The 25,714-nt window shown below is 35.0% G+C and overlaps 1 protein-coding gene and 1 non-coding gene across 10 annotated transcripts in view; one reads left to right on the plus strand and one right to left on the minus strand.

The window, feature by feature from the left end:
• The window catches only part of CSNK1G3 (casein kinase 1 gamma 3), a 131,077-nt gene that overhangs the window by 58,380 nt on the left and 46,983 nt on the right, over positions 1–25,714 (minus strand). For all 9 annotated transcript variants that reach the window (XM_027099148.1, XM_027099156.1, XM_027099097.1 and 6 more), the window contains exons 3-4: positions 25,221–25,261; positions 14,612–14,681 (exon numbers count right to left, since the gene is read on the minus strand). In XM_027099148.1, the coding sequence (XP_026954949.1) occupies positions 14,612–14,681; positions 25,221–25,261 (111 nt within the window). The remainder of the gene's footprint in view (positions 1–14,611; positions 14,682–25,220; positions 25,262–25,714) is intronic.
• LOC113617720 (U6 spliceosomal RNA) lies at positions 7,119–7,225 on the plus strand. Its single transcript, XR_003431729.1, has one exon. It is a non-coding gene; the product is annotated as a U6 spliceosomal RNA (small nuclear RNA).

A 25,714-nucleotide genomic window follows, 5' to 3' on the forward strand; every position in this document is an offset into this window, starting at 1 on the left:
GCGTGTGGCGACTCGTCATTCTGCTGGTCGGAGGCGGCTCGCCGCAACCAAGGAGGTGAAAGACCTAATACACTGAAAACTTTAAGACACTGATGAAAGAAATCAAAGAAGACACAAATGAATGGAAAGATATTTCATGCTTATGGACTGAAAGAATTTATATTGTTAGAATGCCTATACTACCCAAAGCAATCTATAGATTCAATGCAATCCCTATCAAAATTCCAATGGCATATTTCACATGACTAAAACAATCTTAAAATTTGTATGGAACCACAAAAGACACCAAATAGCCAAAACAATCCTGAGAAAGAAGAACAAAGCTGGAGGTTATCGTGCTCCCTGATTTCAAACTACAGCAAAACTTTAAACAGCACATGTTTGAAATGCACTTACCCACGGATTTTTTTCAATAATAAATACTAGATAGAGTACTACACAATCCAAGGTTGGTTTAATCCAAGGATGCAGAACCATGGATATGGAGGAATTGTGTATACCAAGGGCCCACTATAAGTTATACATGAATTTGCAACTGCATAGAGAGTGGTAACCCTAACCTCCATAATGTTCAAGAGTCAACTGTACACTACAAAACTACAGTAATCAAAACAGTATGGAACTCACACAAAAACAGACACACAGATCAATGGAACAGAACTGAGAGTCCAGAAATAAAATCACAAATATATGGGCAATTAATTGACAACATAGGAGCAAAGAACATACATGGAGAAAGAATAGTCTCTTCAATAAATGGTGCTGGGAAAACTGGACAGCTAGAGCCAAAAGAATCAAACTAGACCACTATCTCACACCACACACAAAAATTAACTCAAAATGGATTAAAGATCTGAATGTAAGACCTGAAACCATAAAACTCCTAGAAGAAAACATAGGAAGTAACTTCATTTATATGAGTTTTAGAGATATTTTTGTGGATCTAATTCTAAACAAAAGCAAAAATGAACAAATGGGACTACATCAAACTAAAAAGTTTCTGCACAGTGAAGGAAACCATCATCAAAACGAAAAGGCAACCTACTGAATGGGAGAAGATATTTGTAAATCCAATAAGGGATTATTATCCAAAATATATAAAGAACCCATACAACTTAAAAACAAACAAGTTGATTTAAAAATGGACATTTTTTAATGAATAGACATTTTTCTAAAGAAGACATACAGATGGCCAAAAGGTACATGAAAAGATGTTCAACATCACTAATTATGAGGGAAATGCAAATCAAAACCACAATGAGAGATCACCTCACACCTGTCAGAATGGCTATTAGCAAAAAGAAAAAAATTATGAATATTGGAGAAGATGTGGAGAAAAGGAAACCCTTGTACACTGTTGGTGGGACTGAAAATTGGTGCAGCCACCATGGAAAACAGTATAGAGATTCCTCAAAAAACTAAGAATAGAACTCCCATCTGACCCAGCTATTCTACTTCTAGGTATTATCTGAAGAACACAAAAACAATTTGAAAAGATATATGAACCGCTACGTTTACTGCAGCATTATTTACAACGGCCAAGATATGGAAATAACCTAAGTGTCCACGGGTGCATGAATGGATAAAGAAAATGTGGTACATATACACAAAGGAAAACTACCCCACCACAAAAAAAGAATTAAATCCAATCCTGCCATTTGCGACAACACCGATGGACCCTGAAAGTTTTATGTTAAGTGATGTAAGTTAAGAAAGACAAATACCATAAAATTTCACTCATGTGTGGAATGTAAAAAAACAAATGAACAAACAAAATAAAACAAAAACAAACTCATAGATACAGAGATAAGATTAGTGTTTACCAAAGGGGAAGGGAGTTGGGTGGAATGGGTGAAATGGGTAAAGGGGGTCAGCTGTATGGTGATAGATGGTAACTAGAAACGTGCTGATGATCACTTTGTAGTGTGTACAGGCATATTTAGGAGATATTTTGGGTTCAGTTCCAGACCACCACAATAAAGGGAATACCGAAATAAAGTCAGATGAATTTTTTGGTTTCCTGGTGCATACAAAAGTTATATTTATACTATACTGTAGTCTATTAAGTGTACAGTAGCACTGTCTAAAAATACCACGTACATACCTTATTAATACCTTAAAAACACTTTATGGCTAAAAATGCTAACCATCATCTGACCCTTCAGTGAGTCATAGTAGTAACATCAAAGATCACTGATCACAGATCACTATAACAAATATAATAATAATGGAAAAGTTTGAAATACTGTAAATATTACCAAAATGTGACACAGAGACAAGGTGTGAGCAGATGCTGTCGGAAAAATGGCATCGAAGACTTGCTCATTGTAGGGTTGCCACAAACTTTCAATTTGTAAAAAAAAAAAACAAAGAAATCTGTGAAGCACAATAAAGCAAAGCACAATGAAACAAGGTATGCCTGTACAGATGTCAAATTATAATGCTGCACACCTGAAACTTACATAACTTAAAAATATTATTCTGGGACTACAAAGAAAAACTTGAATTGGAAAAAGATTTAGACCACATTCATTTAATCCAAGTATTAACTATAACTGAGCAAGTATTTCTCAAATACTCTCCCTAATATTTAAAGTTACAGAGCCTTACTTCTACTCTTAACTATTAACTTCATTTTGGAGCTACTCGGAATTAAGCAAAGTAGAGTTGACCCTTGAAAAACACAGGAGTTAGGGGCACTGACCCCTCCATGCAGTCAAAAATCCATGTATAACTTATAGTCAGCCCTCCATATACATATTTCAGTTCCTCTGTGTCTGTGGTTCCAGATCCTCGGATTCAACCAACCTTATATTGTATAGTACTGTAGTATTTACTATTGAAAAAAATCCATGTATAAGTGGACCCACACTGTTCAAACCCACACTGTTCAAAGGTCAACTGTGTACTATTCAGACTCTGTCGCCCTATAAAATAATTTTGGCTTCCTCTCCCTTCCTACCATATGTCCTTAACAGAAGAAATGGATCCATTCTAAGGCTCAGATTTATTCTGCCTTACTGTTTGAGCTTTTCTAAGGCTGCATTTCAAATTTTTCTACCACAGTTCTGCTATCCAAATTGCCAACTTTTCCTTTTACCCAACCTTCAAGTCTCCTCTTTTCAAACTTATCTATTAAGCATGACTCAAAATTCATAATTATTCACACAGAATTTCTCAGAGTTGAAGAGATATAAGCATAAGTAAATCTGATCTGCTGTATTTCATATAAGCCAACTCATTGTTGAGAGAATTACTGTGTACCTAACATGTACATTCAATCAAGCTATACACATAATATAACTTTGGGTTTCTAAAATAACACCAAGAAAAAGATCAATAAAGGGACAAATGAGAACTGCTTCAATTTTCTTCAAAACTTCCTTTCTTTAATGGTTTCAAAGTGTCTCAAAAATATCTATCTCTACCTTACCCAAGATGGCTAAATTTCATAAACAGCATTACATTTCACTGAGTAAATTAAACATTTAGTCTCAAATCCAAATAAAAATACCTCAGCTTTATCAAGCAACATAATTTTACCTTAAAACATGACTCAGCACAGATCTTTGGTGAAAAAAAAGACGATTTCACTCTGACTCTTTGAGATACATATTGTTTTATGAGTCAATGAATGCAAAAACTTCTTACGTAACTACTAATGTATTTCAACACATATTTTATCATTGAAGTATAGGATCAAGAGTCATATATTTTTTTTAAATCAAGAATATAAAGCAAACGCTGTAAAGACCAAACTAAAATTTCATTTCCCAGGACAAGTCTGGGCAGTTTTCTAACACTGAGCAAACAAATTAAATTGTTATGAGTTAGGAAAAGTTGCAACTAACAAACAGGGGCTGAGGAGTACCCTAAGCAAACACCAAACAAAACAACCACATCAATATAAATATGATACACAAGAAAGGGGTTTTTCAAAGTGGGAGAGGTGAAGGACAAGAGGGCAAGAAAGAAGAGAGACTCAGAAAGAAGGCTGAGAACAAAGAGTAATGAATGTTTTAAGTTACCAGCTGTGTCTCTTGATCAAAGTTTTTGGCTACTGAACTGCACGAATGCAATCCAACTCATGGGCAAAAGCAAGCTTTTTTATTTGTTCTTACACCCAGTGAATTTTCAACTATAAACTTTTACTCCACCCAATTCCAATTGTTCTAAGAGTATTTTTGAGACTACTATAAAAAGTCGTTGATGGTGAGTTGATGAAAGTTAGTCTGATAGCTTCAAACATCACTAATTTTCAGTGATGCTTATCAGCATCCCCAATATTCAAGACAAGTATATTTTTTCCCAAGAAAAGCTCAAGAATGGGCAAGAATACAAAATTCACACATTATATGAAAATACAATCTCACCATCTGTCTCCCAAAATTAATTTAATTGAACACTTCATTTTATATTTCAGCATTCCACTTAAGTGACAAAACAACATTAATTAATTAAAGTCAGAAAATAACACTTGGAGGTCTAATACTGTCAATACTGCTTGGTACTTCAGTTCCTTATAGGTGGGCAACAGTTAAGCATGTTATTAAAAGAAATATTATCATGATGTTTCTTTCCATTTTCAGGTCCAGTATTGTTCATGTAGGAAGGATTAGAACAACAGTATTAACATTCTTAACAGGAAATTTAAACTCTACAGATTTGATCAAGAAAAACTAAAATCTGGGACTTCCCTGGTGGTCCAGTGGTTAAGAATCCATCTTGCAATGTAGGGGACGCTGGTCGATCCCTGGTCAGGGAACAAAGATCCCACATGCTGCGGGGCAACTAAGCCTGTACACCACAGCTAGAGAGCCCAAGTACCACACTACAGAGCCCATGTACTCTGGAGCCCATGCGCCACAACTAGAGAGAAGCCTGCACACCGCAACGGAAGACCCCATGTACTGCAACTAAGACCATTAAAAAAAAAAAAGAAAAACTAAAATCTGATTAGAAATACTAAGTACAGAATTATCACACAGGCTATGTTCTTTTCCAAGGAAGTTTTGCTTTCAGGCATTCTTAACCTTTAGCACAAATGCTTATACTTCTAGCTCAGCAGTTCTCAACACACAGTCCAGAGACACTTAGGGACAGGAGTAGGTGGTCCATGAGACACTTTCAGGACGGCAGTGACATCAAAATTATTTTTATAATAACACCAAGATGTTATTTATCTTTTTCACTCTCATTCTCTCACAAGTGAAAGTCAAGTTTTCCAGAGGCTACGTGAATGTGATATGGCAATGGACTGAAGGCAGAATCCATTGTTTTTTATTAAGCCAGACATTAAGGAGATGTGCACAACATGTAAAACAAGGCCACTTTTCTCAAATTTGGAAAATAGCGCTAGTTGTGATTTTAAAATACTACTGTTTTTACTTTAAAATGAATACAGCAATATTTTTATATTTGTTTTAATTTCTCATATGGTAAATATCCATAGCTATAACCCACAATAACAAAAGCCCTCTGGGATCCTCAAAAAGTTTTAGGAGTCTAAAAGGATCATGAGACCCAAAAGTTTGAGAATTACTGTTCTGTCCAATTAGGAAGCCCTGATATGAACAAACAGGTGCAATGAGTTCCAAACTTGGTAACAGTCATTCCATTAAAATACCACATCACCCACATTTAGTAATATTCTAGCAATTAACCCCAAATAAAAGGAAAAGCCACCCCACTGTAAAACAGACGAGTCCTTTCAGTGATAACTCTATTTACACATTTAAAAATTAGTCTTAATTTCAAAGGACATTAAAAAGTAACATCACCTACAAACAAGTAATGTTTATTATAATATATGGAATACTGAATAAATATTATATATTATATATTATTCAGCTTCTATCCTCTTTAGGCATAAACAGTTAAGAAAAAATGGATTCTCTCTTACCATTTTTACCCCCAATCTGCAAGCTTACAAATCCGTTCTTCTCACAATATGCTTCTTTATATTTAAATCAAAAATAAAACATGAAATCATATTATTTTTCATGGCTTTATACTTCTTATGATTACATAGGGAATTACAAAAATGATGCTGTATTTCAGAAAATTAAGTCCTTCATCACCATTTAGTTATACCCTATTCAAAAATAAGGTCTGTTTTTTATGTAAGATTACTGTGTATTAATCACTGAAAATATTAATAGTATAATTACCACACAACATAAACTGTCCTAATACCTGGACCATATAAACCAAATTAAAACCACTATCGGTTAACCTTTCTTTCTTATATTGATAATGCATAGCATCTTTAAACACACACATTCTCCATAAACTACAAATTTAACAGAAAAATGTTGTACACTTCTATCCAACAGTACCAACATACATATTCACATATAAATTATTAAAAGTTTCGCAATGCATAACTTATAGAAATTCCCATACAGAAAGGCCTCTAAAAAGAGATAGAAATATTACATTCACTTAAGATGTCTTCTAAATGCACTTAAGCTAATACAGAAAAAGGAAGTCTAAGAAGCTGCTACATAAACTGGTGGTTATTTAGGCTGAAATAAGTTTACACTAACCACCACCTCACCTGTATAGTATTCTTCATTATTTTTGTTAAAACCAAAATATAACAGGTAATGTTCTAATTATTTTATTCAGTTAACTTTCATGGTTTTGACAATATTTTCTTTCTTTTTTCTCAAAAAGACACTTATAAGATATACAGAAAGAGCAGAATTTCTTAAGTTCTTAAAACATGGTCAGAGAAACTCTAATCTGTCAACTTAACGAATGAAAGAAATTTTAGAAATTATTTAATGCATATACCCATGTTTAAAGGCTTATACTATTACCTACAACCTTTCTCAAAAGTGAACAGTATGATAAAGTGTTCATACAATATGGAATCACCAAAGCCCACTTAGCTAAGAGACAGGGCTAAATACACCAATAAACAAGACATAAACCAAGAAGGCAGAAGGGTCAGTATAAAGAATGAAGAGAAGTTTTCTTAATTCTTAGAAGGCAATACTATGACAAGTGTTAATTTTAGAAACAGCCACTGCTGCTATTATCAAATTATTCTTTAGAACTAAAAAATTATTCTTTAGAACTACACAGTTCGGGCAACATCAAAGAGTCAAGCCGTGCTCCCTTCGGCAGCACATATACTAAAATTGGAACGATACAGAGAAGATCAGCATGGCCCCTGCGCAAGGATGACATGCAAATTCGTGAAGCGTTCCATATTTTTATACACAAAAATAAACTCAAAATGGATTAAAGACCTAAATGTAAGGCCAGACACCATCAAACTCTTAGAGGAAAACATAGGCAGAACACTCTGACTTAAATCACAGCAAGATCCTTTTTGACCCACCTCCTAGAGAAATAGAAATAAAAACAAAAATAAATGGGACCTAATGAAACTTAAAAGCTTTTGCACAGCAAAGGAAACCATAAACAAGACGAAAAGACAACGCTCAGATGGGAGAAAATATTTGCAAATGAAGCAACTGACAAAGGATTCATCTCCAAAACATACAAGCAACTCATGCAGCTCAATATCAAAAAAACAAACAACCCAATCCAAAAATGGGCAGAAGACCTAAATAGACATTTCTCCAAAGAAGATATACAGATTGCCAACACATGAAAGAATGCTCAACATCATTAATCATAAGAGAAATGCAAATCAAAACTACAATGAGATATCATCTCACACTGGTCAGAATGGCCATCATCAAAAAATCTAGAAACAATAAATGCTGGAGAGGGTGTGGAGAAAAGGGAACCCTCTTGCACTGCTGGTGGGAATGTAAATTGATACAGACACTATGGAGAATAGTATGGAGGTTCCTTAAAAAACTAAAAATAGAACTACCATACGACCCAGCAATCCCACTACTGGGCATATACCCTGAGAAAACCATAATTCAAAAAGAGTCATGTACCAAAATGTTCATTGCAGCTCTATTTACAATAGCCAGGACATGGAAGCAACCTAAGTGTCCATCAACAGATGAATGGATAAAGAAGGTGTGGCACATATATACAATGGAATATTACTCAGCCATAAAAAGGAACAAAGCTGAGTTATTTGTAGTGAGGTGGATGGACCTAGAGACTGTCATACAGAGTGAAGTAAGTCAGAAAGAGAAAAACAAATACCGTATGCTAACACATATATATGGAATCTAAAAAGAAAAAGAAAAAAAATGGTCAGAAGAACCTAGGGGCAAGATGGGAATAAAGATGCAGACCTACTAGAGAATGGACTTGAGGATATGGGAAGGGGGAAGGGTAAGCAGGGACAAAGTGAGAGAGTGGCATGGACATATATACACTACCAAACGTAAAATAGCTAGTGGGAAGCGGCCGCACAGCACAGGGAGATCAGCTCGGTGCTTTGTGACCACCTAGAGCGGTGGGATAGGGAGGGTGGGAGGGAGGCAGATGCAAGAGGGAAGAGATATGGGGACATATGTATATGTATAACTGATTCACTTTGTTATAAAGCAGAAACTAACACACCATTGTAAAGCTATTATACTCCAATAAAGATGTTAAAAATAAATTTTAAAAAAAAGGCAAGCCACTCACTTGAGAAAAAATTATTTAACAATTTAACATATGCACAGTCTCAAATAGTATATTTAACATCATTTCCATAGTTAGAGATCTTCCAAGAATAGTAATTTATGACAGAAAAAAAAGGTTATTTGACTTTCTGTGATGAAGTATCAGCTGATAAAGAAATTCCAAGGAATAAATGATTGCAAATTAGGTCAATATGGCCTATATAAACCATCTGATGTCAAGGAAGTAATTTAAGACACAGAAGCATTATTCAGAATCACAGATCTTCAAAACACTTTTCCCCATACATTGCAAAATATGTCCCATGCATTTTCATGAAGTATCATATCAACAATTCAACTAAACTATTTTTCAAGTAGATTAAAAAAAAACAATTAATTCTAATAATTAAAACCTATGCTTCTCTAGAAAGTGATTATTTTTAGGCAGCTGAATTGTACAGTTAATTAAATAAGTACCTGCATATGCCCTTGGTTTATCATTTCTGATCATTTAAAAATTACTCATCACTGACTTTTTTTCCTTCTATTTCTGGATCTCTAAATTTACCTAATCACAGGGTGATACAAATGACATTAATTAAAATAAATAAATTTTTGAAATTACATGGTTATGTCTATTTGTCAAAAGTGGAATAAACTCAAAATGTAATATGATTTTATATAATATTAATATATCAAACTTTAAACATATGATCACAAAAGCTAAAAAGCTATAGGAAATATTGGAGATTATGTACTGCAACTTCACATCTGATGATAGAAAACAGTCTATTATTCTCATTAAAGAATTTACCATTTCAACCATTCACCAAGGGCCTACAATTGTCAATCATTCTGCTCAGTTTCAAGGATAAGAAGATGATTCTCACTGCCCTCAAAGAGTTCAAATTTTAATGGAGGAGAGAGACATAAGCAAATATAAATATAATATGGTATGATGAAAGAAAAATGAAGATGTATTCAAAATAATTTCAAGTCAAAGAAGAAGCTTTTTCTGGAATGAAACAGATACCAGAAAATGTACTGCAAAAGAGGACATACTTTAGCTGGGGACTGAAGAAAGAAGAAATTCATCGAGAAAGAAAGACATTCCAGAAAGAAGAATACGGATATATGAAAATAATAAGATCTATTCAGAGAACACTAAGTTTAGTGCAACTAAAAAGTGGGTCGAATAGAAAGAGAAAGAAATGTGGACTTTATACTAAATGACAAGTCTCTAAGAGGAATGTAGGGAAGAAGGAAGTGAGATGCACAAAAAGAAGCCCAATTCAAAAAATAGGGACAATGAAGACTGGGAGAAGAGAATGAAGTCAACAGATCTCTTAAGAGACCTAACTGATGGATCTTTTTGATGATTATCCCAAAAAGTCAAAATTAAAGGTGACTAACACTTTCAGCTTGAATGGGTGAGCCACTAATGGAACAAGATAATCCAGAAAAACAAACAGGTCTTTTGGAAGAGAGAGAAATCATTGGAAAAGTAAGGGGAAAGAAGATAGGGAGAGAAATTCTGGGTATATAGAATTGCTGATTCTAGTAGAGACATACATGTATGACTAGATTTTAAGAATGAAGGCCGGGATAAAGAATTGGAAATTATCCTTATATAGATGGTAATTTCATCCTTTCCTTCCTCTCTCCTGTTACAAAAAAATCCAGAATCATAAAAATGAAAGCCACATACGAAAAACAGAAGGAAGAAGCTAGAGCTAGCCTGATTCCTTACTTCTGTGTAGCCATATCAATCCTACAACTGTCTACTTCAGGACTCCTTGTTTATTTTTCCTCACATAACATTGCTTTACTTGTTTAAGCTACTGCTGTCATGATTTTTGATACTGACAGTCAAATTTATTCCTACCCAATGCAGTGGTCATCATGGTTTTGCCTATGTTCCTCTTCTCTTGACACTCTCTACACTCTCCTATGGGAGACCTCATCCATTCCCTTAGCTTTAAAAACCACCTATGTGTTGATGACTCCCAAGTCTAGATCTTCATTTTACTCAATAAATGCTGAGTGGATATTACAAAACAAGACCATTTGAAACATTAAATTTTTGTTATCAGAGAAACTGATAATGGTATAAAACAATACTCTAATCCTATGGAAAGCTATAAATAATATAAGGAGTCAACCCTCATACGCACACTGCAGTAAAGCTGTACAGTCCTACTGTATATATGTAACAGATTCAGTGAACAAATAAGAGAGAAAAGTGGGATACTGCCAAGGAGGTTAGATAAGGAGAAAGACTTACAGGAGAATCAAAACCTAGAGAGTAGAACTAGATAAACTGTATATTATTTCACAGATATTTCAGTAAATAATTCTAAATAAATCTGTTTTAATTTGTTTTTGCTGTGGCAAAATATACATAACAGAAAATTTATCATTTTAACCATTTTTAAATGTACAGTTCAGTGGCATCACGTATAGTCACATTGTTGTGCAACCACCACCACTATCCACCTCCAGAACTTTTTCATCATCCCAGGCTGAAACTCTATACCCATTAAACAATATTTTCCCACTCCCCTCTCCTCTCAGCCCCTGGCAACAACCATTCTGAATTCCGTCTCTATGAATCTGACTACTCTGGGTATCTCAAAGTGTGGAATCACACAGCATTTGTCCTTTTGTGACTAGCTTACTTCATTTAGCATAACGTTCTCAAGGTTCCTCTATACTGTAGCACGTGTCAGAATTTCCTTCCTTTTTAGGGCTGAATAATATTCCCTTCTGTGTATAAAACCACACTTTGTATATCCATTCAAAGTTGTTTCCACCTTTTGGCTATTGCAAATCACACTGCTATGAACATGGGTGTACAACTATCTGTTTAAGTCCCTGCTTTCAGTTCTTTTATGCATATAATTAGAAGCGGAACTGCTGAGTCAAATGGTAATTCTATGTTTAATTTTTTGAGGAACAGTCGTACTGTTTTCCACAGCAGCTGCAGCAATCCACATTCCCACCAGTAATGCACAAAGATTCCAATTTCTCCATATTCACACCAACACTAGCTGTTCACTGGTGTTTGGTTTGCTTTTCCTTTATTTAGTTAAGAACAGCCACCCTAATGGGTGTGAAGTGGTATGTCTTTGTGGGTCTGACTTACATTTTCCTAATGATTTGTGATATTCAGCATCTTTTCATGTGCTTATTGGCTATTTGTATATCTATCTTCTTTAGAAAAATGTCTATTCAAGTTCTGTGCCCACTTTAAAGTTGGATTGTTTGTATTTTTGCTGTTGAGTTTTAGGACGTCTTTATATATTCTGAATATTGATTAAATATATCTATTTTTTAAATTTATTTATTTTTGGCTGCACTGGGTCTTCGTTGCTGTGCGCGGGCTTTCTTTAGCTGCGGAGAGCGGGGGCTACTCTTTGTTGTGCTGCGCGGGCTTCTCATGGCGGTGGCTTCTCTTGTTGCGGAGCACAGGCTCTAGAGTGCAGGCTCAGTAGTTGTGGCGCGCGGGCTTAGTTGCTCCGCAGCATGTGGCATCTTCCCAGACCAGGGCTCAAACCCATGTCCCCTGCACTGCCAGGTGAATTCTTAACCACTGCGTCACCAGGGAAGCCCAGTATATCTATTTTTAAAGAGAACACTAACAAACAAGTTGCTACTTAAATGAAACTTACAATATCATAAAAGAATTATAGATTAAATTACTATGAATGCCCCACTTATGATTAAGAGCAGTCTGAAAATACAATCCTTTCAAGTAGCAATTCCAAAATCAAATAATTTTTAAGTCATCAGTCTCTCCTCAAAACAATTAAACACTCTTGTTTTTCTATAAAGCTCACGAGTACGCAAAAATTTTTTAAAATTCATGATCGATAAAAACACTAACAAGTAACTAAAATTCACATGATTCACGTGAAACACTTAAAACTATACACACCTGTCAGAGTTTCAGAGCCACCATTACACACACCTTCAAGCAATAACACTCATATTTCAATTTATGTACGTGCTATGCCCTGGAGTACAGGGGAGCACCCTTATATATGCAGACTAAATGGCGGTCCCTGGAGTCGTGGGGCACAACAGCCCTTTGGCATTCAAGTGCTAACAGATGTATGTTCCACTTTATTATTACTATCCCTGACATAAATTTTAAAGTTAAAAAAAGTAAAGAATATAATAATAAAAGTAAGTGCACCATGGTATTCAATTCAATGACTCCCTAAACTCCAAATTAACTTATTCATTCTTATCCAATTAAAGTATTCCATCCTATTTTTCCAAATGATAGTTTTACTACTTAAGTAGATAGATCTCTTGTTTTCATCTCCCCAGCATCCAATCTTCCTTCTTCTGTTAACACCTCAATTTCCCATTAGACAACACCTCTCCCCATTCTCAGTCCCTGAACTTCACAGGTAGTGCCTGAGATGAGTAAGTCTGGGCAATCAAATTCAGTGATTAAATCATTAGACACAAAATAAGACAGTAAGGTTCGGTCCTAGAACTTTTGCTGAAATTTTTAGTTAACAGATACTTTTAAAATTGCTAAGCTGGGCTGTTGGTAAGCACCTTTGCCGTCTCATAAGAAGGGCCAATCAGAGAAAAAAGCTTACACACACACAAAAAGGCAGAGCATAAAGACAAACTCAACAATGTCCCTGATGACAGTACTGCAATGTCTTATAGATAAGTCCTTTCCCTGAATTTACAGTACATAGTCAATAACTCCTTTTTTTCTTTTTTCCACTTAGCTTCTTAGGGCTTTCTGTCACTTGCCAGTCCTAACTAATACGTATGGTTTCACATATAATTGTGTCCCCTTATCATTTACATCTCAGTTGTCAGTGATAATTTTGATAAGTCCTGGAGGCCTGTCTGTATCAGACTTAAACATGCATTATAGAACGTTTATAATGATAAAACATTACAAAATGTCAACTTATTGTCCCCACAATGACTACTCATTCGAAAGTATGCTCTTAGGGAAAAAAAAGAATGCAAAATTGATAATGTATTAAAAAATGTACAACTCTACCAAGTAGAATGTAAACATGTGCTTACAAAAAACACATCAAAAACTTCCATTTTATTAAATCTGGGGAAACAAAATATCCCTACTTGATAAGAAACTGTATGTATAAAATCATTACAGTTAGAATAGTAGTGAACAGAAAAAGTGGAGTTGAGAGAAACGTTAACATAAAGTAAATGCAACGAAAAAAGGGAAATTTTCTCATTAGTTTTTTCCAATGGCACAAAATATCCATTCTCACTTAGATTTAGGGTTTATGTAAAAATATACCTGTATTAATTTCCTACAGCCACTGTAATTACTACACACCTGTGGCTTAAAATAACAAAAATTTATTTCTCACAGTTCTGGAGGCCAAACATTTGAAATCAGTTTCAACAGGCTGAATCAAGGAGGTTCTATAGGACAATCCTATACCAGGTTTTCATGGCTGCCAGCATTCCTTGGCTTATGGCTATATCACTCCAATCTTGGCCTCTGTAGCCACTTTGCCTTTTCTTCTTCTGTGTACGTTAATGGTTCTTCTGACTCTCTTTTACAAGGACATTTGTGACTGCATTTAGGGGCCACCCAGATAACCCAGAATAACCTCCTGATCTCAAGATCCTTAACTTAATCATACCTGTGAAGTCTTTACTATAAGGTAACATTTACAGATTCCAGGGATTATGATATGGATATTTTTTATGCAGCCATTTTTCAGCCTACCACCATGTCATAAATCATTTCAATAACTATAATACCACCAAAAAGGCTAAGCACTTGGAAACTATATGCACCTTATATTCTCAAATTAAATTTTTTTTACAATGTTCTCTATTCATATTAGTACCAACACAAAAAGCTCCAAAAATGTCATATTTAGAATAAAAAGGGAAGACTGTAGTAAGAAAATATCTACTAAGCATTGCCTTAAGAAGTGATTAATATTAACTAAATTTAACATACTATTCTTTGAAACCACAGAGTTCTTATCATGACAATCCATTTTATTACAAATTAAAAAATTAATATAAGACTTTACCTCCAGATCCTAACTGCTTGTAGAATCTGTATTCCAAATGTAGTTGTGGTGCTCTGGATTTCATGGGCTCCTAATTTAAAAAAAAAAAAAAGCAACAACAAAAAATATTTAAGTTATTAAAATATCACTAGGCCCCAATTCCGAATTTATAAATCTTGGTGTCAACATTTTTTTTTTTGGTATTCCAAGCATTGTTCTTTATAATATTTCAACGTCTTTCCTTGATTAAAATACAATCTGAGACAGAGTAAAACTGTGTTCAACAATTTCCACAAATACATATAGTATCCATACATATGGAAAGACCCACCTCAATAAAGCAAAAAAATATTTAATATTTCAAACATTCAGAAGCATATGAATGCATTAGAAAAGGTCTTTAAAAGCTACATAATAAACCAGTAGTTAACTCAGGAGAGGGATCTAGCTTTGAGTAAGGTCAAAGGTGAATTTTTAATTTCTGTTGATTTTTTTATTAAAGATCTATATATATATATATATATATATTTTTTTTTTTTATATGGTAGTTATTATGTTTTTTTTTTGCTTCTTTCCAATAAAATACATGTGATCACTTTTTTTTTTATACAGCAGGTTCTCATTAGTCATCCATTTTATACACATTAGTGTATACATGTCAATCCCAATATCCCAATTCATCACACCACCACCACCACCCACCCGCTGCTTTCCCCCCTTGGTGTGCATACGTTTATTCTCTATATCTGTGCCTCAATTTCTGCCCTGAATGCCGGTTCATCCATACCATTTTTCTAGGTTCCACATATATGCGTTAATATACGATATTTGTTTTTCTCTTTCTGACTTACTTCACTCTGTATGACAGTCTCTAGATCCATCCACGTCTCAACAAATGACCCAATTTCATTCCTTTTTATGGCTGAGTAATATTCCATTGTATATATGTACCACATCTTCTTTATCCATTCGTCTGTCGATGGGCATTTAGGTTGCTTCCATGACCTGGCTATTGTAAATAGTGCTGCAATGAACATTGGGGTGCATGTGCCTTTTTGGGTTTTTTTTAACATCTTTATTAGGGTATAATTGCTTTACAATGGTGTGTCAGTTTCTGCTTTCTAACAAAGTGAATCAGTTATACACATACATACGTCCCTATATCTCTTCCCTCTTGCATCTCCCTCCCTCCCACCCTCCCTATCCCACCCCTCTAGGTGGCCACAAAGCACCAAGCTGATCTCCCTGTGCTATGCAGCTGATTTCCACTAGCTAGCTATTTTATGGTTGGTAGTGTATATATGTCCATGCCACTCTCTCACTTTGTTTCAGCTTACCCTTCTCCCTCCCCGTATCCTCAAGTCTATTCTCTAGTAGGTCTGCATCTTTATTCCCGCCTTGCCCCTAGGTTCTTCTGACCATTTTTTCTTTTTTAATTTAGATTCCATATATATGTGTTAGCATACGGTATTTGTTTTTCTCTTTCTGACTTACTTCACTCTGTATGACAGTCTCTAGGTCCATCCACCTCACTACAAATAACTCAGTTTCGTTCCTTTTTATGGCTGAGTAATATTCCATTGTATATGTGTGTCACATCTTCTTTTGATGGTTGCTTACATGTCCTTGTAAATAGAGCTGCAATGAACATTTTGGTTCATGACTCTTTTTGAATTATGGTTTTCTCAGGGTATATGCCCAGTAGTGGGATTGCTGGATCATATGGAAATTCTATTTTTACTTTTTAAGGAACCTCCATACTGTTCTCCATAGTGGCTGTATCAATTTACATTCCCACAACAGTGCAAGAGGGTTCCCTTTTCTCCACACCCTCTCCAGCATTTGTCGTTTGTAGATTTTCAGATGAAGCTCATTGTAACTGGTGTGATTTGAATTGTAGTTTTGTAGTTTTGATTTGCATTTCTCTAATAATTAGTGATGTTGAGCAGCTTTTCATGTGCTTCTTGGCCATCTGTATGTCTTCTTTGGAGAAATGTCTACTTAGGTCTTCTGCCCATTTTTGGATTGGGTTGTTTGTTTTTTTAATATTGAGCTGCATGAGCTGTTTATATATTTCGGAGATTAATCCTTTGTCCGTTGATTCGTTTGCAAATATTTTCTCCCATTCTTAGGGTTGTCTTTTCGTCTTGTTTATGGTTTCCTTTGCTGTGCAAAAGCTTTGAAGTTTCATTGGGTCTCATTTGTTTATTTTTGTTTGTATTTCCATTACTCTAGAAGGTGGATCAAAAAAGATCTTGCTGTGATCTATGTCAAAGAGTGTTCTTCCTATGGTTTCCTCTAAGACTTTAGTAGTGTCCGGACTTACATTTAGGTCTCAAATCCATTTTGAGTTTATTTTTGTGTATGGTGTTAGGGAGTGTTCTAATTTCATTCTTTTACACGTAGCTGTCCAGTTTCCCCAGCACCACTTACTGAAGAGACTGTCTTTTCTTCATTGTATATCCTTGCCTCCTTTGTCATAGATTAGTTGACCATAGTTGCATGGGTTTAACTCTGGGCTTTCTACCTGTTCCATTGATCTATGTTCCTGTTTTTCTGCCAGTACCATATTGCCTTGATTACTGTAGATTTGTAGTATAGTCTGAAGTCAGGGACTCTGATTCCTCCAGCTCCGTTTATTTCCCTCAAGACTGCTTTGGCTATTCGGGGTCTTTTGTGTCTCCACACAAATTTTAAGATTTTTTGTTCTAGTTCCATAAAAAATGCCATTGGTAATTTGATAGGGATTGCATTGAATCTGTAGATTGCTTTGGGTAGTATAGTCATTTTCACAATATTGATTCTTCCAATCCAAGAACATGGTATATCTCTCCACCTGTTGGTATCATCTTTAATTTCTTTCATCAGTGTCTTAGAGTTTTCTGCATACAGGCCTTTTGTCTCCCTAGGTAGGTTTAATCCTAGGTATTTTATTCTTTTTGTTGCAATGGTAAATGGGAGTGTTTCCTTAATTCCTCTTTCAGATTTTTCATCATTAGTGTATAGGAATGCAAGAGATTTCTGTGCATTAATTTTGTATCCAGCAACTTTACCAAATTCATTGATTAGCTCGTTTTCTGGTGGCATCTTTAGGATTCTCTATGTATAGTATCGTGTCATCTGCAAACAGTGACAGTTTTACTTCTTCTTTTCCGATTTGTATTCTTTTTATTTCTTTTTCTTCTCTGACTGCCAAGGCTAGGACTTCCAAAACTATGTTGAATAATAGTGGCAAGAGTGGACATCCTTTTCTTGTTCCTGATCTTAGAGGAAATGCTTTCAGTTCTTCACCATTGAGAATGATGTTTGCTGTGGGTCTGTCATATATGGCCTTTATTATGTTGAGGTACATTCCCTCTATGCCCACTTTCTGGAGTTTTTATCATAAATGGCTGTTGAATTTTGTCAAAAGCTTTCTCTGCATCTATTGAGATGATCATATGGTTTTCATTCTTCAACTTGTTAATATGGTGTATCACATTGATTGATTTGCATATACTGAAGAATCCTTGCACCCCTGGGATAAATCCCACTTGATCATGGTGTATGATCCTTTTAATGTGCTGTTGGATTCTGTTTGCTAGTATTTTGCTGAGGATTTTTGCATCTATATTCATCAGTGATGTTGGTCGCTAATTTTCTTTTTTTGTAGTATCTTTGTCTGGTTTTGGTATCAGGGTGATGGTGGCCTCATAGAATGAGTTTGGGAGTGTTCCTTCCTCCAAAATGTTTTGGAAGAGATTGAGAAGGATGGGTGTTAGTTCTTCTCTAAATGTTTGATAGAATTCACCTGTGAAGCCATCTGGTCCTGTACTTTTGTTTGTTGGAAGATTTTTAATCACAGTTTCAATTTCATTACATGTGATTGGTCTGTTCATATTTTCTATTTCTTCCTGGTTCAGTCTTGGAAGGTTATACCTTTCTAAGAATTTGTCCATTTCTTCTAGGTTGTCCATTTTATTGGCATAGAGTTCCTTGTAGTAGTCTCTTAGGATGCTTTGTATTTCTGTGGTGTCTGGTGTCACTTCTCCTTTGTCATTTCTAATTTTATTGATTTCAGTCCTCTCCCTCTTTTTCTTGATGAGTCTGGCTAATGGTTTATCAATTTTGTTTATCTTCTCAAAGAACCAGCTTTTACTTTTATTGACCTTTGCTATTGTTTTCCTCATTTCTTTTTCATTTATTTCTGATCTGATCTTTATGATTTCTTTCCTTCTGCTAACTTTGGGTTTTGTTTGTTCTTCTCTCTATAGTTCCTTTAGGTGTAAGGTTAGATTATTTATTTGAGATTTTTCTTGTTTCTTGAGGTAGGCTTGTATAGCTATAAACTTCCCTCTTAGAACTGCTTTTGCTGCATCCCATAGGTTTTGGATTGTCATATTTTCATTGTCATTTGTCTCAAGGTATTGTTTGATTTCCTCTTTGACTTCTTCAGTGATCTCTTGGTTATTTAGTAACGTAGTGTTTAGCCTCCATGTGTTTGTGTTTTTTGCGTTTTTTCCCCTGTAACTGATTTCTAATCTCATAGCTCTGTGGTCAGAAAAGATGCTTGATATGATTTCAATTTTCTTATATTTACTGAGGTTTGATTTGTGACCCAAGATGTGATCTATCCTGGAGAATGTTCCTTGCACACTTGAGAAGAAAGTGTAATCTGCTGTTTTTGGATGGAATGTCCTATAAATATCAATTAACTCTATCTGGTCTATTGTGTCATTTAAAGCTCTGTTTCCTTATTTATTTTCATTTTGGAGGATCTGTCCATTGGTGTAAGTGAGGTGTTAAAGTCCCCCACTATTATTGTGTTACTGTCGATTTCCTCTTTTACAGCTGGTAGCAGTTGCCTTATGCGTTAAGGTGCTCCAATGTTGGGTGCATATATATTTATAATTGTTATATCTTCTTCTTGGATTGATCCCTTGATCATTATGAAGTGTCCTTCCTTGTCTCTTGTAACATTCTTTATTTTGAAGTCTATTTTATCTGATATGAGTATTGCTACTCCAGCTTTCTTTTGATTTCCATTTGCATGGAATATCTTTATCCATCCCCTCACTTTCAGTCTGTATGTGTCCCTAGGTCTGAAGTGGGTCTCTTGTAGACAGCATATATATGGGTCTTGTTTTTGTATCCATTCAGCAAGCCTGTTTCTTTTGGTTGGAGCATTTAAGCCATTCATGTTTAAGGTAATTATCGATATGTATGTTCCTACGACCATTTTCTTAATTGTTTTGGGTTTGTTTTTGTAGGTTCTTTTCTTCCCTTGTGTTTCCCACTTACAGAAGTTTCTTTAGAATTTGTTGTAGAGCTGGTTTGGAGGTGCTGAATTCTTTAGCTTTTGCTTGTCTGTAAAGCTTTTGATTTCTCCATCGAATCTGAATGAGCTCCTTGCCGGGTAGTCTTGGTTGTAGGTTCTTCCCTTTCATCACTTTAAGTATATCATGCCACTCCCTTCTGGTTTGTACAATTTCTGCTGAGAAATCAGCTGTTAACTTTATGGGAGTTCCCTTGTATGTTATTTGTTGTTTTTTCCCTTGCTGCTTTCAATAATTTTTCTTTGTCTTTAATTTTTGCCAATTTGATTACTATGTGTCTCGCTGTGTTTCTCCTTGGATTTATCCTGTACGGGACTCTGCAGTTCCTGCACATGGGTGGCTATTTCCTTTCCCATGTTAGGGAAGTTTTCGACTATAATCTCTTCAAATATTTTCTCGGGTCCTTTCTCTTTCTCTTCTCCTTCTGGGACCCCTGTAGTGCGAATGTTGTTGTGTTTAATGTTGTCCCAGAGGTCTCTTAGGCTGTCTTCATTTCTTTTCATTCTTTTTTCTTTATTCTGTTCCTCAGCAGTGAATTCCACCATTCTGTCTTCCAGGTCACTTATCCGTTCTTCTGCCTCAGTTATTCTGCTATTGATTCCTTCTAGTGTAGTTTTCATTTCAGTTATTGTATTGTTCACCTCTGTTTGTTGGTTCTTTAATTCTTCTAGGTGTTTTTTAAACATTTCTTGCATCTTCTCGATCTTTGCCTCCATTCTTTTTCCGAGGTCCTGGATCATCTTCACTATCATTATTCTGAATTCTTTTTCTGGAAGGCTGCCTATCCCCACTTCATTCAGTTGTTTTTCTGGGGGTTTATCTTGTTCCTTCATCTCGTACATAGCCCCCTACCTTTTCATCTCGTCTATCCTTCTGTGAATGTGGTTTTTGTTCCACAGGCTGCAAGACTGTAGTTCTTCTTGCTTCTGCTGTCTGTCCTCTGGTGGATGAGGCTATCATGGAGGCTTGTGCAGCTTTCCTGATGGGAGGGACTCTCAACTCTTCTATAATGTAATAATCTATTAGTCATCTTTGTCTCCCTAAGGTTAAATCCAGATAGTCAACTTTAAGCACAGCGTAAAATAAATTAATGCCATAAATGTACACAAGGTTAAGTGGCTATTAGATCAAGCATTAGGGAAATCTGTGTTTGACTCTTTGACCCTGAAGAAGAGTATACTGTGAACATTCATGACTATAATGGTGGCCCTGATTCTATTTCTCCTGTTTCCAGGAATTCACCTCTAAACTATATATTTCTAATGTAAAGAAAAGTAAGAAATTACAGAAAAGTAAGAAAGAACAAAGACAGAGATAGGAAAATTCTAATAGTAGCAACAATATATATTTTTTAAATTTTTAGCTGGAGTACAGCTTACAATAAAACACACAGTTCCTAAGTATTAGGCCCATGAGCTTTGTAAATTGTATATATCCCTGCAACCACCATCTCAAAAAACCTTTAGCCTCTAAAGTTTAGAGCATTTCCATCACCCTTCTCTCAGAGATAATCACTTTTGGACTTCTATCACCTTTGGATTTGTTTTGTCCATTGTTGGATTTCATACAAATGACATTATACAATGTATGTTTTATATGTATGTGTCTGGCTTTTTTCCTTCAACATCATGTTTTTGAGATTTTTACAGTCTCACACACACACACATACACACACACACACACACACAGAGAACATAAACAGAAGCAAAATAGATTTAACATATAAGAAATAATAAATGTGTGAAAATATTTGCAGGAAACAAAACTATAACAGAGTAATAACACAGGAAAATTGAACAAGATTCAACAGGAAAGTACAGCAAGGTAACAAAATTTAAACAAAACCAACAAAACTTCAAGAAGTACAAAAAACTACAACAACAAAATTTAAAACTAATCTACCAGCACATTAACACAACAGAAAAGAGAATTTGGAAATTGGGAGATAGAAAAATGTCTAAAGAATGAGAAAATTTTGTAGACTGCATCTATATATAGTATACAAAATGCATTATGAAGGAGGAAAAATAGAAATAGGAAAAAGATTAGAGATCTGGACAATATAATGTGAAGGTCTAATATGCATTTGATAAGTGTCTTGAGAGAAAAGTGAGCAGAGGCAGTAACTGAAGAAATAAATGCAAGAACTGATGAAAGATAAACCAGAGATTCAAGAGGAATGTGAATCTCAAACAGAATAACTAACATATTTATACTAAGATATATCGTAATGAAAGAACCAACGACAGACTTCAGATAAAGAACCTGTAAAGTCCCAGTGGAACAATTATAATCATAAAGATTATTATAAGAGAAAACAATCAGCTTAGTTCTTGAGAGGCAGAATGGTAGGGTACAACTCTAGTTAAAAGCATAGGCACTGAAACTAAATTGTATTGGGTTTGAATCCTAAATTCACTACTTACTAGCTGTTGTAGAGACTTTGGCAGGTTACTTAATCTTTATGTACTTTTCAGTTCCCTCATCTATGAAAGAGGGATAGAATATTCTTTCTCATTTTGTTTATATATACATATATATGACTTAAAATAGCTCCTTCCACATAGTGGAATTCTTCAGTTTTAACTATATAAAAGTATATAACCATAAGATATAATAAAAGATGCCCACTCAGGCAATCACAAGTAAAATTAAATACATAACTTATTCAATCACTAATATTCCCTAGGTAAAAACAGAAACCCAGATCTAACTTAGTTGAGGCAGTTCAACTTGATTCCAATACTTTACTAGCAGTAAAATTTTATTGTGCCACCATATAACAAAAGTCACCTCACCACAGGATGAATTTTTCATTATTCATGAACAACGGGTTACTATATAACTACAAACAACAAGATATGAGGGTGGTGGCTGAGGTCAAATTTAACAAATTACCTTGAAACAAACAGTCAGTATGAACTAGGGTAACATTAAATAAATGTGAAAACCTTTATAGGAGATAACAGAGCTAAAAGTAGTCACTGAAGTTTGCTCTCTGAACACCACTGTCAACAAATAATGCCTTTATTTGTACCAATGTACAAAAATAAGATAGCACTGAAGGTATACAGACATAACATTTTCAAGTGGTTACTTTTTAGGCTGGTTCTGAACAAAATTATATTATCTTCTATAAACAGAAACAATAGATACAAACATAAGATACAAAAATATATGTAAGGACACTTTATATATATATATAATACATATACATACACACACACGCGCGCGCACACACACACACACACACACACACAAACATTTAGTAAACTAAGTACCGAACCATGGTCCAACAGTTTATGTGAAAAATTTTCTGCCCTGCCAATATATTTTTTGGATGAATCTGAGGCAAGCATGACTCTATACCATACTTCAACCTCAAAATACCACAAAGGGATCCAAAAATATTCCCAGTTCTCCCAAAGAATACCAAATAACCACAATGTTTATATGTAGTCCTGATCACTGTGAATGTCTGCCCACCAAAAAAAAGAAGAAAAATAAGGGGATAGTGATACGGCATGAAGGTAAACTACAAAAAGTGACTTATGTCTGTATACATAAGAAGGCTAAAAGATGACATAATACATGTTTACTAAGGCATCAAAGATGTCAACAGGGTTAACAAGTTCCAAATCTGAAAATAACAGGACCTAAGGGTCACCAGTTAATGACTGAAATGGACAAGTAAAGGTCAGCCTAGAGAGGCTCCTATTTTGACACAGTTAAATTTTGACACAGCCCTAACATCAGTTAAATATCTGATAGATACCTGAAGCTACTCACTACGGGCCATCAATAACACAGAATATGGGTGTTGCCACACTTCCATCCTTGTGTGCCACCCCAACTCCCAACACCGTACAACATCTAGATCCCAGACCACTGGCCTAGAACATGGGAAAAGAGAGAAATCCAAAGAAAAAGTCAGCAGTACCCATTCCCTGCATCCTGGGCCTCACTATTGTGATTCACACAAACTAACTCCCCCCGTCCTGATTTCACACCCAGGAGGGAACCTTGTAATTTTAACTTAGCATTCTATGTATATCAGCCTACAGAAAGAAAACATATTATTTATTCTGATGTGGGCATTCTGGACCCATAATAGTAAAATACCTCACTGTAAGTTAGAAATTAACTCTTTCTAAATATTTACACCTCTGAGAGCTTGACTGATTGCATGAATTGATTAATACTGTGAATCCACTTCTGATTAACAGTGACAATCTTAATGAGACAACCTAACCAGATTTTCTGTCATAAAGTCAAGGACCAGAACTTAAACCTAGGTGAACTCATGCCAGGTAAATGCCAGTGCCAACTCACATGTCAGCCAGCCAGTCTCTCCTGGTGGCACCACAACCCTTCTGTGCATTTTTATTTCCCAGTAAAAGTAAACAGCATTTGTTGCAGTGAAACTTGGTTTACACTCACAGGATACTTAAAATTAAGTAGCACAGTTTTCTATCTCATCCCCAACGTTTTTTTTTTTATTTCTCCCACTTGCCTCTTCCTCAAATAGTCTCTCCTTCTATATTAAAGTCACATTACCCTAATAACAGTGGTTATATTGACAGCGACAAGATTGAGACTGGCAGGCAGGCTGGGAAAACCAAGCCATGCTCAACCTCAAGGAAACATGGCTGGCAAACCAGATAGAACAGATGTGCCAGCAGAAAGTTATATCTTATAAAAATTCCCAGATCCCAACTATTCAAAAAAAAAAAAGCTGCCTTATAGCTGTCATACCAGGCACATCTGGGACTTCAAAACATTCCCAGGGGAGATTGCTTGCCTGGCTATCCACCCACATCAAGAATTTCTGAATCCTTGAAGGTCAAGCAATAGCCAAGTTTTACCAAATATAAAAACATCAACAGAAAAAGAGATGTTGGAAGGTACCTCAAATACATTTTCAAATAATGTAATCCTGAATACTAAGTACACTTTTGTCCAAGTGCTTGAATCAGGAAGAAAAATCTTGCATTCTAACTTTTATCTAATAAAAAATGCCAATATGCCAGCTTCCTTAAATTCAAAATTTTTAAAATTCAGTTCTATAATGCTGCCAAAGTAAAGAGATTAAGTTTTTGTAACACACAAAGACACAGATATCTTATATATACATTATCATACACTTGAGGGGCATGAAGAGCTAGGAGCTTAATAACAAAAGGTCAGTTACACTTACCACTTTCCCAATAAACACTCAAGTTAAAAGGATATGAAAAAAATTAGTGAAAATGCAACTTAATCATTAAAGAAATAATAAGAAAATAATTAAAGAAAAATAAGAAACATGAACTTACCAGTTTAATTGCCACATATTCATTTGTGTATAAATTTTTCCCTTGAAAAAAAAAGAAAAATGTCAGATTCTACCAGCAATGAATTTTTAAAGATACATTATGTAAAACTGTACTTTGGGGGGTCAGGGGAAGCACATAACACATTTAAATGAAACATAGGTTTTTGCTTCCAACTATTTAGCAGAAGTCTCGATAACAAGGAAATATTTAAATTTATGATCAACTCCATAACACATTCAGTATTTCACCTAGATTCAGAGTAGAAAGTAATACTAATAAATACTTTAGACCATTTATTTAAAAAAAAAGAAAAATTCTTATTTTGTTGGAATATTGCATACAATTTACAAAGTAATCAGTAGGCAAACACATGCTAAACTAAATTTCAAAACTAGAACCCTATATAGAAATTGGAGTACAAAATTCCTTTCTCGATCACCACCTCATTTTAAATCCTTCATTATTACAGGATGTGATCTTAATAGGGCTCATAT

Source organism: Aethalodelphis obliquidens, unplaced genomic scaffold (assembly GCF_003676395.1).
Source record: "Aethalodelphis obliquidens isolate GAN/ISIS:26980383/991018 unplaced genomic scaffold, ASM367639v1 scaffold4, whole genome shotgun sequence".
Taxonomy (NCBI): Eukaryota; Metazoa; Chordata; class Mammalia; order Artiodactyla; family Delphinidae; genus Aethalodelphis; species Aethalodelphis obliquidens.